This window comes from Myripristis murdjan, chromosome 10 (assembly GCF_902150065.1).
Source record: "Myripristis murdjan chromosome 10, fMyrMur1.1, whole genome shotgun sequence".
Taxonomy (NCBI): Eukaryota; Metazoa; Chordata; class Actinopteri; order Holocentriformes; family Holocentridae; genus Myripristis; species Myripristis murdjan.
Window position 1 is genome coordinate 15,836,952 of NC_043989.1, and position 16,180 is coordinate 15,853,131.

At 45.0% G+C, this 16,180-nt stretch overlaps 1 protein-coding gene and 1 long non-coding RNA gene across 2 annotated transcripts in view; one reads left to right on the forward strand and one right to left on the reverse strand.

Annotated features, from left to right (window-relative positions):
- The first annotated feature begins 843 nt into the window (after window positions 1-843).
- On the forward strand, window positions 844-9,758 carry LOC115366428 (uncharacterized). Its single transcript, XR_003928830.1, has 3 exons — window positions 844-877; window positions 970-974; window positions 9,708-9,758. It is a non-coding gene; the product is annotated as an uncharacterized LOC115366428 (long non-coding RNA).
- Window positions 8,138-16,180, reverse strand: part of efnb1 (ephrin-B1) — a 59,236-nt gene continuing 51,193 nt past the window's right edge. The window contains exons 4-5 of the mRNA XM_030061866.1: window positions 14,211-14,327; window positions 8,138-12,332 (exon numbers count right to left, since the gene is read on the reverse strand). Coding sequence (XP_029917726.1) covers window positions 11,938-12,332; window positions 14,211-14,327 — 512 coding nt within the window. The 3' untranslated portion in view covers window positions 8,138-11,937. The remainder of the gene's footprint in view (window positions 12,333-14,210; window positions 14,328-16,180) is intronic.

Below are 16,180 nucleotides of genomic sequence, written 5' to 3' on the forward strand. Positions count from 1 at the left end.
TCTCAGGAATAAGTAGCAGGACAGATGCTGCCCCCAGGGGATACGCACAAACAATGCATGGACAATGCATCACATGCATTGCATACACTCAAACACACTCTCTCTCTCTCTCTCTGACACACACACACACACAGCTTTTAGTATTAAGGGAAAGAATTTATGCTTTTTACTGCTTTTGCCTACCCAACCTCCCTTTTTCTCATTTTCTCTCTTTCACTCTCTCCTTCTGTTTCTCTCTTTCTTTCCGTCTCCCCCCAGCAGTGACCCGTAGCAGCCCTCAGTCTAATGACCACCACACTTTGACACTCATTAAAGGTGGTCAATTAACCACAGGACCCGGAGTCACTTTCATTAAAAGACTTGTAAAGGTCTATTTTAGTCTGGGTTCAAACACAGGGGGCAGACGGGACTGGGGTTCAGCACCTGGACCGCGGGAAGTTGTAGTTAGATGTAAGGGGAGGAGGTCTGAAACGTGTGAAGTGCAAAAACCTCTGGAGAGTCATTTGTTGTGTTTGTTATTTGTTTTGTTGAGCTGGATCCTGTTGGTGTTTCATGGAAACAAACTACAATGGTGAAAAACACTGAAATTGCCGAACAGAGCACAGAAAACGAGCTCTCATGAGAGGGGAGATGAAAAACAGAGCCATCTGCATCGCGGGTTGGCTCTCTAAAGATGATCTGGTCTCATTTCAGTCCTTTGTATCACTCCTTTACTGTAAATCAAGAGGTTTTTTCCAATGGTTTGTGCATGTGTGTATGTGTTGTCTGTACACGTTTATATGTGCATGTGGGCAGATAGAGATGTGAGTGCAACAAGGGAAATGTTTTTCCCATTGTGTGTGTATGTGTGTGTGTGTGTGTGTGTGTGTGTGTGTGTGTGTGTGTGAGTGTGCGTGTGGGTATGCATGTCTGGTTTTAGGCAGAAAGCGTCTCCCGGTCCCAGGCCTCTGGAGTCATCAGCCTGTGAAGGTCAAGTCTGATTCAGAGAGAGACAAGGCAGATTGGCATGGAAATGGAATCTGCTGTCTCTGTGCCAAACGTCCAGACTGACTGACTGCCCTCAGCCTCTCATCACATCCAAGTCTATCCTCTCATCGCACCGTCCACTCCTCCTCCTCCTCCTCCTCCTCCTCCTCCTCTCACAGCCGCCTCTGCATACCAATAACAGAATAACATGGAGGAGAAACAGCACTAAAACGGGCCTGTTTAATAATCACGATGTCAAACAATGTCTGCATGAAAGCGAAACATGAATCCAGCTGTTAGTGGAGCTAGAAACCATCTGCTTAAAGCAAGGCTGTCTCTTCTCATTGCGTTTCTGCATATGGCAGATTTCGCCTTAAGCCATTTTAAGCAGTTATTTTATAATGAAACAAGAAATAGACTTATTGAGTTAATGGATTTGTAAGCAGGCAACACTAAGAGGTATTGTTCAAATGTTTATTATGTCTTTATGAAAGAAGGCAAGTTATATGAGTTATATATGATGCCTAATTTCTGGAGTGTGTGTGTGTGCCCGTGTGGGTGTGTGTGTGTGTGTGAGAGAGAGTGAGTGAGTGAGTGCGAGTGTGAGTTCTGCTGTTCTGTGTAATGAGCATGCGCTTTTGATATGAATGAGTGCAGTGAGGCGTGAGATGAGTATGTGCCCGCTGGTATGGAACAAGTCCTTGCACTTCTTGTGTGTGTATGATTGTGTGACTGTGTGCAAATGTGTGTGTGTGACAGAGAGAGAGAGAGAGAGAGAGAGAGAGAGAGAGAGAGAGAGAGGAAGAGAGAGGGAGAGTGTTCACTGGGCTGAAATGAGTCCCTGCCCTTCATGAATATTCAGATACCCCCCGCGTTCCACTGCTGTCTTACTGATGTCAGCTTGCGTGTGGGAAAATGAGTTGCCCCGGTAACAATGCTCCCCCAAAGCTGCTCTTACTGCTGCAAAGTGAAGGAACTGCACTGTAAACCCCCCCACCCCCAACTCTGAAACAGCACACAGCCCAACACAGAACATGGCATTCCCCAGCTACAGTAGCCTGCAGTAGGACACTATTGAGCAAAATGTTTTTGATCTCATGTGGCACACTTAAAACTAGGGCAGCACTTAGGTCACAAGTTTAGGTCAGTGACTCTTCACTGAGGGATTCTCTAATGCATCCTGTCAACTGCTGTGCCGCTACAGCATCACAGGGAACACAAAGGCATGTCTGCGCCGGCTCTATGACGCTTCCTGACTGCTCTGCTCAGTTTGCATCTCTCCGTCGGCTTTGCTGCGAATTTGTCTCTTAAGCTCAGCGGCTCTGATGTAAAAGGCCTGTTTTGCTCTCTTAAGTTTGAGTGACATTGAGGGGTCCTTCACTGCCACCGTGTTTCTCACATCCTCAACACTGCCAAATAGACATGCACACATACAGGCATGCACACACACACACACACACCAACACACACACACTATCGATCCGCACTCAGTACATATCAATTGTCAGGGCACAGCTTGTATGTGCACTCACCAATTCAGGCATCACAGTCATATGGTGACACACATGCGCTGTCTGTTGCCATCCAGAATCCCTGCCCCCACAGATGTTGCCCAGTATTTAGGTCAGTTAGTTTGCAGATGGGTGGTCAGTAACGCTCGCATCGGCTTGGGTTTCCAGGAACTGATACAATAGGCCAGTCAGCTCTGAGTGGCCACCCCAGAGAGGCCGGAAGTGCAGCTCTTTATAATCATAACGGACACTGTGCACTCATGGATACCAAGCCGCGCTAAGGCCCGGCTCGTGATTGCGGTTCGCAGATTTGAAAGACAAGCTGCTAGTGAATGCAGTTAGCCCTGAAGATGCTAATGCTATGACAACCTGCTACTTCTGTTACTGTTATCTACTGCTAGGACTGAAACTACTACTGCTGCTGCTGTGAACCCTACCACAACTACTACTGGTGCTACTACTATTAGTTTAAGAAAATAAATAAATAAATAAAAAACATTAACAATGAGGGGTGTAACGGTTCAATACACCTACAATTTGGTTTGCATTGTGATTTTCAGGTCCCAATTTCAGTTTCGGTTCAGTTCGTTTCGTACAGCATGGAGAAAAAAAAACACTTCAATTTCTAATGATCTCTGTATTTTGTCTTATTCCATACAAAAAAGTAAATAAACATAGTAAAAAAAAACATATAAAATCTTTCACTATATTCATTAATTCATCAGATAAGTTTGTGGTTGTGTGGCTCTCATACTGTGGACGTGTTTGTAACGCTGCACTTTTCATCTCCCAGTTGAAAACAGACTGAACAGTCAGGGTCGGGTAACTCTCAGTTGCCCTGGTGGTCCAAACATCACTGGTGAGAAGTTTGTAGGGTGTATTGTGTCTTGAATGGTTCTTTTTTTTTAAGGTTTACACCCCTATTACATCCCTATTTTTCTGATATCAGAGACTCGGCTATTGAACTAGCAGGTTGCACAATGCTTTCTATTCTGCCCTGCACCGAAAGTACTGAGCCCTAATTTCATTGCATTATTATATCGTATATGATTGTGCAATGACAATAAAGATCTATCTATCTATTAATAATAATAATGATAAAATCAATTCTATTACCACTACTACTATTAGTAGTAGTAATAGTAGTAATAATACAAATAATAATATACTACCACTAATACTGCTGGGTCAGGATGTTGAGTGTAATATCTACAAAATATATACGCTTAATGTTTCTGCTAATCTTTCCCCAAAGCAAGCAGTCATATTTTAGTACTTTATCCAGCCATTTGTTTCCATTCATTCCACTACGATAAATGAACTCTGAGACTTCAGACTTTCCTCATACCAGTATTCCATCACTGTAATAAAGTTGTCATCATTCGTTTCCCTAAAAGCAGCAGTATTGTTTTGTTTTGATGACTTGAAATTGGGCGAAGTGAAGTCGTTCCTCCGCCAAGGAAAATAGTCCCCAGGGAAACGTTTGCTTTTACACAGCCACTTATCAGTTCTGTGGTTTATTAATGGCGATGGCTTTATTAGTCCCAGAAGCAGAACATTATAAGGTGGCTGCCTCGACCAAAAATTTAAATTTGGAAAACCAGGGGATTTCAGTTATATGCTGTGAAATCCTTACTACCCCAATACGATTTGCTAAGTGGTCTATTTCAATGAAAAATGCGGGTAAATTGTAGTAAATGGGTCAAACATTCAAAATCACTTGTATGTATGTTGGTGTAAATACCATACCAGTCTTTTTAAGGGCTTTTAATCAATTCTCAAAACTATATTCAATAGCAATTAAATTTAACAGAAAAAGTAAATCACAAATGGTAGCAGGGGTGATAATTCGGGATTCCTAATTATCTGCATATCCCAGTTGACTTCTTATTAGGAAAGTGACATGAACCAATTTATGTAAGAAAATTACTCAGCACAATATTTGGAAATTTCTGAAACTGTACTTCCGATTTAAAGGCTACATTTAAATGCATTAAAACCTTTAAATGTTTTAAATTGCATGTGGGATTTACCAGACATATCCGCGCAGTCGCTTGTCTTTCACCTCACCTACTTAAGTATCTGTCTGTCACGGCCACAGATTCTCCGTTGATGTAGATTAAAAAAATGCAGAAAAACACCTTTTCATGAATGACAGCAATGCAGAGGGGAGAAATAATGGCTATTACTTTGAACTACAGATGTGTGTGTGCATAAGGAGGGGTTGCTCCTCTGTAATGTTAAACATCAAGGGCAACACGAGTGAAAAAGGGGAAATGAGAGAGGCAGGAGGGACGGAAGCTTCAAGGCACAATACTGTAATTGGAAAATTGTGCAAATGCGTTTGGAGTCATGTTATATAAATGGCCAGCAGAGATAATGCCTGAGATTCTAGGCATGGCCTAATTGAGAGAAGGAGACGGAGGAGGAGAGGAGCAGTGACGATGAGGGGGTGAAGTGTGGGTTTTAAATTGGGTGAAGGAAATGTGGATGGAAATGGAACGTTTTCAAAGATGTGGGAGGGAGGGAGGGAGGGAGGGAGGGAGCTGTTTCTCTTTAAAGGGGACGAAAAGAAAGCGGGGGAATAATTCCCACTTTCTTCCTTGGTCTCCACACCTGTGACCCAGCAGCCAGCAGCTCTGCTATTTCTCTCATGAGCGCGCGTGTGTGTGCCTGCGTGCCTGTTTCCGTGCATGTGTGTGTGTGTGTGAGTCTCTTAGGTTCACTCGCTCTGTATGATTGATGAGTCTTGGTCAGACCTGGATCCCTGCCACAGCCCAGGCCTGATCAGGCATGTTCTGGTCATAATAATGCCATCAATATGTGGCTGACGTATGGCCGTTAGTGTGTATGTGTGTGTGTGCGTGTGTGTGCGTGTGTTGTTGGAGTGTGTGTAATGAAACATAAAGATGAAGCATGCCATAACCCAAGAGAATCAAGATGTTTGGTGGAATTTCCATTTCCTGCCCCTCCGAGGGATTAAAGAGGAAGGTTGTTTAGATATGGTTCCCTCCATTGATTGGAATTTGAATCACATTAATTAGTCCTTTCATGAACGATCCTTATGTTCCTGTTTGACTAATGAACTCCCCCTCCATGCTTTTTCTTCTCCCGCTTTCCCCCCCTCTGCGCGCCGTTTCAGGTTTCTCCTGCAGCCGAGACTGACCAAATTCTGCTTGATATTTGATGAGCAGCATTTGATGAAAAGCATTAGTGTGCGTGCATTATTTATGAATGGCGAGTGATGCATTAACTCATTAAATATGTATATGTACATTACATGAGAAAGAACATGTCCCATGGCATGTCATATTGATTCTGGTGTGAATTACGAGACTCCTGCACGATCTATATGAAAAACATTAGGAGATAGCGCCCTTAATCGCTTAAGAGCTATTGACGACCTCTCTTTCCTTTTGGATGCATGGTCACAGCTGAGAAGTCGTGGAGTTTGAACTTGCTTGCTTCAACAGATCAAGGGTAGTGTCTGCACATGCAGCAGATTTTGTGTGGGAGCAGAATGTGTGAAATAACGTGAGGGGAAACTAAGATGCAGTGCCAAGTTACACCGTTAAAGGATCTCACCAGCGTTAGTGAATGTGTTTTTTTTTTTTTTCCCTCCTCTTCTCCAATGGCTAGCAATCACTTTACATCGCTCACTGACAACTTTATTTTCCATCCATGGCCTCGCCAGGAACTGTGAAATGGACTTGCCTTGTACATTGTGATATAGTGACAAAAAAAGTTAGCAAGCTATAGTGCTGCACAACCTCCAGCTAGTGATCATGAGACCAGCAACCAGCAATATAAACAAAACTGAATTATTCTCTCAGAAAAGCATTAATTAAAAAAAATGTTTCCCTTAAATGACCCTATCCTCATGTAATTTACATAGGTTTGGTAGCAATTATTGTGATCCACATTGTGGTTTTACATATTAAGATTTATGCCAGAAGAAAAGGAAGATAAACAAAAAAAAAGCATTCTTGCTCTCTCTGCTATTATTTTACATCCCTGCCTGCTGTCCTCAGCGCCTCAAAAGTGAATCTCTAACACTCTCCAGTGACTTACATTTTTGTCTGTGTTATAAATCATTGAGAAGAATTGAAAATTGGAAAATGCTTTCTTGGAAGTTATGTTTCAAATTAGTATTCATGGACATGGATGAGAATGAGTGTAAGTTAAATTGATCCCAAGCCACCTGAAATTGCTGGCAGCTCTCATGCTTTCCCATGTGAAATGTTTCATCTGTAAAGCCATGAGCCACCACGCTATAAGTACTTACATTAAGGGAATACACATGCATGCATGGGAGTGTTTAATTGTTGCTGCAGTTGGAAACTATATCTGAGTCAGTAGGAGCCTCGGTCTAAGCACACAAACTAAAACACGGACATGTAAGTAGACTGAAATGAATGTGAAGATGAGAGAGAGAGAAGAAAGCTCGGTAACACTCATATGCTGCTTGAGAGGCTCCTAATGATGAAACAATACTTTAAAAAGTCCCATATCAGCAATTCAAATTCCTTTTACCTCCTACATTAGTAAACACATTGGATAACTGAGAGGCGATGAGAAGCCAGTATTAGGTTTGATAACGATCTGTGACATACGTGGCGCTAAATCTTTTCACTCAGAGAGACGAAGACTGCTTTTGTGCAGGGCAGAACAGTCATATTTTCCTTATTTTGTGATGTGGACTTTCTGATGTAGAACAACAGAAGACCCCTGTGGCAAATCCACACACACACACACACACACACACACACACACACAAACAGTAGCTCAGTGGGGGGAAGGTTTTAATAAACCCACAGTAACGTGGATCTATGGAGGCGTCTCGGGACTGAGCCAGGAAACCAGATGAACGTACCTGCCCTGGGGCAGAGAAAGAAAAAGTTGGGAGGGGGGGGATTGCTGGGCGGTGGGGGGGAGATGAGCCACTGATGCCACAGGCACATTCTGTCTCTCATTGCCCTGTCTTTTTCTCTCTTCTGCCATAACTCTCTTGGTTCACCCTCTCCATCTTCGTGTCTCCTCTTCAGCTCACATCATCAGCCACGCAAAAGCCATGCCCATAAACACTGATGTGTTTGTCAGGGAAAATGCCCAATCACTTTAATAACATTTCATGCCATCTCTGCTTTCACCGAGCACTTGGAGTTTATTCCTCAGTCGGATAAATGCAGACTGTAATTTCAGACAAACGCAATGGAAATGCAGAGTGCAACCAATCAGATTTAATCATGTATGAAGAAATGTAATTTCAGAGGACACCAGGGCAGAGAGGGTTGATATGGATATTAGTTACTATGCAAAAAGGCGTGTCCATACTCTCAGAATATGAATTTATGAAGCCTGCTTGTGATTTCAATCTGACTAATGTATCAGAACAGACCCATCTGTGCAGCACTGACCCCTGAGGTGAGGGTGTTTTTGCCACCGCCATGAGCCAAGGTGGTCACTGAAACACTGACAAGAGACATTTATACTAGAAAAAGGCTCAGAAGATAAGAGTGTAAACTATTTCCTTTTTTAGATAATCATGTACAGACATTTCTAAAGGTTCAAGGATTAAGAACAAAGAAGATCTCTCAAGACAAGTTCCATGGGAAAAATTTTATTTATCAATATGCGGTAGTTTCCAAACTGGTGGAACGTTATTTCCATTGTAGCTGGTGCCAATAGGTTACGCTGAAAAGCGGCGAAAAGTGAATGGCAAAAAAATAAAATAAAATAAAATAAAATAAAATAACAAAACTGACAGTTATGATTCAAACACAGGGAAACAAATTCAACAGGTTTGCTTACACATGCACATTGAAAATAATACTGTGGCTTTGAACAATAGCAGAAATCAACCTACGGTGACGCTCTCACAACATGAGCAGCCAACATCCTTGTGCTAAATTAGGAAACGAGGGATGACAAAGGCGAGAAGGGGGGGTGGGGGGGGAGAAAGTGAAGGAGAGAGCAACTTTAAAACAAAGGACCGCCTGGGAGATAATGAGTGGTGTAAACCGGATGATTTATTGGTGAGCGCTGTTCGGTCACACTCTCATGCGCGGCCCCTTTTCTTTATCCTCCTTCTCTCTCTCTCTCTCTCTCTCTCTCTCTCTCTCTCTCTCTCTCCGTCTGGCCCAATAGACTTATTAAAACTGAGAAGAGATTTATCTTTCTGGACCAGACCCTTTTGTTCCATCTTATAATGGAGTGGAAGGTGTAGGTAACTCAGAGGCAGTGGACTAACATCGTCTTCATATGCAGAGTTAAGTGCTGTCTCCAACAGGGACGGGGCCTTACCATTCATTCAGTGACCTATCCATTTCAAAGCCATGTGCTCCTCGCTCGGTGACAAAGCTTCGCTCCTGAACAGTTTCTGAGCAACCATAATCCTGTTGAATCCTGATGTAAAAATGCAACTCTGAAACCAGTTGTTTTTTTCTGTTTGTTTTTTCTGTTTAACACATGTGGTAACAAAGATGGTTTTACAATACTGGACGTTGCAAAAAAGACAGCTCATGTGTCCATCGCAATATGCAGTTTGACTCTAAAAGAAAAAAAATAAAATAAAAACATATTGCAAACAGAGACAAAATGCAAGGATTCATACAAAACACACTTTAAAAAGACAGCTATTTACAAACAACCTCCATTACAAAAATCTAATCTTAAATTTTTCTTAAGAGCAGTGTTCAGGTGAAATTACATTTAAACTGGGCTCTATCCATATATTTACATTTATCTATTAACTCCTTTCTCTTTTTTTTTTTTTTTTTTTTGCCAAATTTGAATAACATTAAGTGGTTACTACAATGAATGAAAATGAGATATGGTTCGCAGTGATTGGTAATGACTCCCTTGGCTGGTGTAGGTGAGTGGATGCGCACTGATCCGAAACAAAAATATTTGATCTTGGATGTGTTTCACAGAGAGCCACTGAGGACTGCATGCTGAGTTAAAACACAGTACCAAAAGAGCACGAGCAGCTGTTTTGGTTGTTAACTTGCAAGTTAACGACACGCATGAAGCCACTGGAGTCTGCCTTAAGTCTTCGAGCGAGACTGGCTTTTAACTCAGCAGCGTGCGTCTGTGGATGGCAATAGTATGTGGCAGCGGATGATAGGTGTCTCCGTTGGTGAATAAACATTAACAGGCAGTCTGACCGTTTGACTGGAGATAAACCTGGACCCATCAGTCTCAGTGTGTGTGTGTGCGGGCGTGTGTCAGCGTCGGCTTGTGTCTGCATGTGGAGGAATAGCTGTCCTTATCTGGCCTCCTTTCCTCTCACACATCATTAACTGGGACTGCGCCGTTTGGTATTTTGGCAGCCGGCACTCTTCGGTGCACCTAGTTCCAGACCTGAAACAAGTCTGCTCAATTACTTAACCACAAAGGCATTCGCACGCGGGAAATTGCACGTATAAGCACAAATGTACACAAATATGCACTCGCACACAGAGGCACATACTATTTCCGGCGTGTACGTACCCACCGGCCTCCGCAGCCGAACATCCCCCAAAAGCGAGCTCTGGCGTGCACGTGCGCACACCGAGCCACGGTAAATCCTGTCTTGGTGCCGCTGCCCTGGGCCGTGTGATAGCTGAGCTACACTGTCCTCGGTGGCTGAACACCTTGACTGTGGAATATTCTGCACAGCATTTTTATTCACAGCACAACTGGCAAGAGGATGGAAAAATGAATGCTAAACTACTTCCATTCCACCCCCACCCCCCACCCCCCACCCCTCAACCTCCCACCCTTCCATCTTCCTCTCAGGTTAGCGCCAAGTTGCAGGAACATTTTCTCCTTTCTCCGTGGCTCTCTTCTCCCCGGCTGGTGAGTGTGGGCAAGGAGATGGCACCTAGATTAGTCACACGCTGGCACCGCCACTGACTGCGCACTCCACTGAGTCATCTACAGATGGCAGCCAACTGGCATCTGACAATACTGTAGCCCAATGTTCAGCAACGGCTGAGCATCCAACTTATATAGGGCATCCTACCTATGTAGGCCATCCAATCAGTGCAGACCATCCAACCTACGCCCACCTTGCCCAGGAAGCAGGCACCAAACTGCTTCTGTGGCTGTTTGATGCTCACATTGTCGCTCTCACCAGCCCCAGAAGCTAGAACAAACAAATCTCAACGTGCCTGCTGTTTTAAAACCATCTCCCCGAAAGCTCATCAGACACAATCAAGCCTTCAGCCAGTGCCAACTGGAGCACTGAGGACTTTTGTTAAGGGTGGATCTCAGGCAAGTCTGTCTGTCAGCGCATCAGTCCGTCTTGTTTTTGAAGATTACCATACAGTAACTCAGTGTTCTACCCCTAAGCCATTACAGTCTGCCCAGATACAGGACTCGCCTGAACATGCCCACAGACATACACACACATGCACGCCCACACAGACACACACACACACACGCTCGCACCCAGACGTGCACATTGAGGACACACCCTCAGATACAGACCGGCAGGCGGTCATAAATACCAGGGTAATGGTAAAGCTCACATCAGACCAGTGGAAAAGTGAGTGCTCCGAGAAACACACACATACATACACATACACACCTCGACATCAATAGTCCAGGTCAGGGTTTTCTCTCAGGCAAAATGAACGCAATGGTGACATGGGCGGTGAGGACATGGAGTAATAATGACGAACTATTCATCTCTATACATTGTGCACTTGTAGGAAAGTCTAACAAAATACAACTGCTTTGTGAACTGAATCAGGGTCGAGGAAATCCTCCATCAAAAATAGTAAGTAAGGCAAACATCAGAGGTGCGAAGGGAGAGGAACACATTATTTCACACACTGTGTCTGATACCTGAGCTATCTGGAGAGTTTCCTGGCCCAGTACGGAGCCCTGACTAGCACACACGCACACGCGCACATGCACACACACATTTGTACGGACACACACACACACACACACAAACCAGGCTAAGTGGCGTTTGGGGCCTGTGCCTGCCTATTCCTGGCTAGTGTGCTAGGATGATGTGTTTAATTGGGTGTAACACAGACTGTACTTTAGGGAACTAAACTAAGCTATATCCTGCCCATTAAGGGGGACAGCAAACCAGGAAACTACAGTTCCATCTGTTGGTTCACTCCGATGCCGCCCCACCCCGTCCCCATCCCCGTCCCCATCTCATCTGATCCCGCCCCCACTGAAGCGCAGAGCGGACACGTAGAAGGTATCGAGGAGGTGAGGGGAGTTGGGGGGATCAGACAACCCAATCAAACAGAATAAGCCTCTTTCTCAGTCAGTTCACAACCCCGCTGTTTACTGGTCAGTGTGTGTCTCTCCAGATTTGTGCAGCAGGTGATAGAAAAAAACACGGGCTTGAAGATGCACCAAGTCCCCAAAATGAAAAGGGAAATGTCCTTCCCAAGAACATAAATCAAGCGCTCCCCTCTCTCTCCTGACTCTGTTGCTGGATGTTTCGAGCAGGTCAGACTTTGTAGTAGATGTTGGCAGGGCTCTGCGGGGGCATCTCCTGGACGATGTAGACAGGGTGGCCATAGTCCCCGCTCACCTTCTCATAGTGAGGGCAGTAGTTGTTCTCTGTCCGCAGCGGAATGATGATGTCACTGGGCTCCGTACCAGCCGTGCCCCCGGGCAGCTTGGGATTGGACAGCGTGCTGAGTGACAGTGCCGAGGGGCGGGGCTGCGAGTGGGCATTTTTCCTGGCACGCTTGCGCATCTTGATGAGAAGGATGATGAGCAGGAGGATGAGTAACAGGAAGATGATGCAGCCAGCTCCGATGGCGGAGAACACGGCCACCTTGGAGCCAAGGATCCCGTCCGAGCTTGCGCTGGAACCAGACTGGTCCTGATTGATGTGGTCTAAAGAGAAAGAACCAGAAACAGAGCAAGAGAGAGAGAAAGAGAGGATTAGGACTGTTGAACAATCAGTGGAATAATAACATTTACAGTAATTCAGTCCCGTCATCTGTATATCTTGCTGTTTAGTGCCTAAATCAACTGTGATCACATCCCCGTTTGGTGTTTGCTCGGCATGACTGACAGGCCCATTGATGTAATCTAATCTAATTAGCTTAATCAAAATGGCCTCCTAATGAAATCTGTAGTCGTCATTCAGTACAACTGAGATCCCAACTCTGATATGATTGAGCCCAGGCAAAGAGAAAACTTGTATAACATGTTGAAGCCACATTTATACATCGTAAAGGCCAAGGAAGATATGGAAAGAGGGGAGAGGGGAGAGAAGGGTGCATATCTGAACATCTGATTTTGTTTTATCCTTTTGTCTGGGGGTTTAGGGGGAGAGGGGGGAGACAGGGGGAAAGGAGGGGGAGAGGGGTTGACTGGATGAGAGAGAGAAAGAATGACTGGCTCCTCCAGTGACTGAAATCTGAGAAGGACCAAATCTGTTTTCCATGTATGCATGCAGCTGCTGCCAAAGAGCAGCACTCCCCCTGCCTCTTTACTGTCCATGACCCCCACCGCCACCCCCACCACACACACACTCACACACACACAAAACTGCATACCTCCGGAGACTGCCATCCCCTCTTAATGACTGTGTCTCCGCACTCGGCTGACCACTCTGCACTTAACTATTTATTGGGAGGGGATACTGTGCCTTATCATGACTAATGACATCACTGAAAAGCTGCTGATTCCAGCCTTATCGCTGAAATCAGACACATGGGGAATTTTATGCATTCTGAAACAGAAAACTGGAGAGTGGCTGTCAAACGGCTGATTCCTGAAATATCAGTCCTCAAACTGCAGTGACACGTCCTTCATTCCACCCTCCACTTCTTCACTTGACATAATCAGTGATCTAACAATGGTGGACAGGTAAAAGCCCGGATACAGGGGAAAAAGTGACATTAGAAAATCTTTTTATAGACCAACTAATGTCGAATAAGCAATTATGAAGTGAGGAAGGCTTATCACTTCGGGACAGGCAGAACAGTCTGTACTTGCCAGAAGTTTCATGGCATACAGAGTTCTGGAGTAAGTCAAAAAGTTAGAATAGGAAGTAATCTGGAGGGAAAAAAAAAAAAAAATTGGGGTCTCCTGTGGAAAGTAGTGAATAGCTCACAATAGAAGGTGCTGGTGAAAGCAGGAAACACAGAAGGCCCAGTGCGCCCAAGGAGGCTCAAATGACTTCTTCAATTATCTAGCCTTTTAATCTTCATTTATCTGCAATTCTAATGAAGTTTAAAAAGATGGATTATAAGGAAGTCTGTCTTTGAGTCTCCTTGTGCGCAGCATGCCTTCTGTGTACAGTATGAACAAGTGAAGTGAATCTCAGGGTGAGCTGGATTTGTTCTGGGTGGATTTCATTTGTTTTACTTTGTATTCTGTGGAGTTCTACAGTATCATGTTGTATAATACAACAGCGGATTTCCACTTATTTTGGCTTGCTGACCCCCCCCAAAAAAAGGAAAGTAAGGCCTAAGGCATGAACAAGGTGTGTGAGCTGGTATATAGTCTGGGAGACTGACCTATGATTTTTATTTTCTCTTCTCAGGCTAAAGCTGATTAATTATTAGGAAAAGCCTAGAGGCTGTGAATATTCATTATTTCTCAAGAGGAATAATTATTTCAAATATTAGTATTTTAATAAAGTATTTGTATTTTATGAACTGTATTCTTTAAGTCATCTTGCTGGCCTACTGGGGTGGTCTCTGGCCCCGGGCTGACAGCCCAGGTTTGCCGGTCCGCTGTGGGTGTTTTAGCTCTGCTCACCGGTGTTTCCTGGGATCACAGGTCCGATTCGACCCTGATCAGACGGACTTGGACTGCTCTCTGGTATGGCGTTGTCCTCCGGAGCCTCCGGCACCACAGGGTCTGCTGTGTTTGGGTCTGCGGGAAACAAATACACAGAAACTCAGTCTTGGCAAAGCGTCGTGCATCGAATTACAACGACTTGTTCCTCCGCATCAGCGAGGATTATTTTTTATTATCGTTTTATGTATCTTTTACACATAGAGAAGGTTATCTCCAGTCCCATGTGTTGAAAGTGTCTCAGAAGCGGAGATGAAAGCCCAAAGAGGAAGGACAAGTTAGCGAGCGGCTGTGAAACACACCAGTATCCCTGTCCTGTCTTAAAAAATGAGCTCACATCTATATCAGCGACTCCTTCGGCAAACACTCCGACAGGCATTCCCAGCACTGACACATTCATGGGGAACAAGAGTGCAGGACACATACACACAAACACACACACATGCACACTCCTAGAATATACTTACAATACACTTAGGCATGGCAGAATGAGGGTAAAGTAGTTATATATTAACTTTTTATTGTTTTACATTATTCATCGCGTTAAAAGGCCATAATATGCCTTATTTATTGCTCTGGCTTAAACTCGGCCTGAAAGAAGCGCCCTTCTGAGGAGGAGAGAATAGGCGGACAGGAAGAGGAGAAGAGGGGGGGCGACGAAAGGAGTGCAGAGGAGAGGAGAAGAGAAGAGAGGAGACAAGAAGAGTGGTTGCATCAGCTCTGAGGGGAATACCACTTGCAGAGGAAACAGACAGTTTATCAGTCTGTCTGTTGTGATTTCAGCACACACACTTTGAAGTCTTTGTGCGGTAAACATGGTGGGTCCGCAACCCGGCTTTACGAGGGCAGGCCCGGCAGACGGGGACAGTTATAAACTATTACCAAAAGCCAATCAGACGACTCCACGGATCGCTATCATACGCCTCTCCTCTCTCTGGCCTTATCTGCATCTGCCCAAAGGCCTGCTCAACGGCTGTATGCGGGTGTGGAAGAATGATAGAAGGGTGTGGAGGGCAATTTACATTTGAGTCCCTTGTGGCCAGTTTCTGTGTGGCTTGTGTGTGTGTGTGTGTGTGTGTGTGAGTTAAAGAGCCTGACAGCCTACCACGTCTATTTTCTATTTCCGCTCCGGTTTGGCCGAGGCTCGGGAAGGAAAATGACTGGGGTGTGGGGTGTCTGGCCGATAGGGAAGAGAGACAAAGAGAGAAGAAAAAGATGGAAGGAGGACAGAGAGAAAAACAGATGAGACAGAAACAAAGACAGAAAAAAAAAAGGGGGGAAGGGAAGGGAAAACAGACTCATCAAGCGCGAGGGCTTTTAATCGCTGGCTTTCATCGAACCTAACGGCGTGTTTCCCCAACCGTTTCTGATCCGCTCCCCTCTCCTCCTCAATGTCCGGCCCGCCGCAATGCTCCACAGCGATTGCAGCAGTGGTGGTGAACCTCGCCGTGAGCTGTTGTGCGCCATCAATAATAGATGAGAAAAGACAGGAGTGAGAAGTGGGAACATTCACGCGTGGCGGAGGATATGAGAGGACACAGTGATCTGATTCACTCGGTGCATAGCCCCAACGCTGTGTCAACCACTGAGCATGTGCGGGGAGCGTTCTAATGTTCTGACCCATTTTTCTGCGTGTACTGCTGACATTTCCCTTAGCTATGCAGACAGCAACTACCTCAGAACTGCCAACCCGCCAGAAGGAGGGAGAAGGCGGGAGGCGGAGGGGTGGGGGGGGGATATTGAGAGAGGGAGCGAGACAATGATAGAGCGACAGAAGAGAGAGAAGGTGATGGGGGAGAGAGTGAGAAAGATATGTTGCGAGGGAGCGAGTGAAAGATAGAAAAAGGAAAAAAAAAACGAGGAGGGGACGGGGGGGGATATGCGTGTGAGGCAGTGAGTCAACATATTTCTAATGAGCACAGTGACATGAT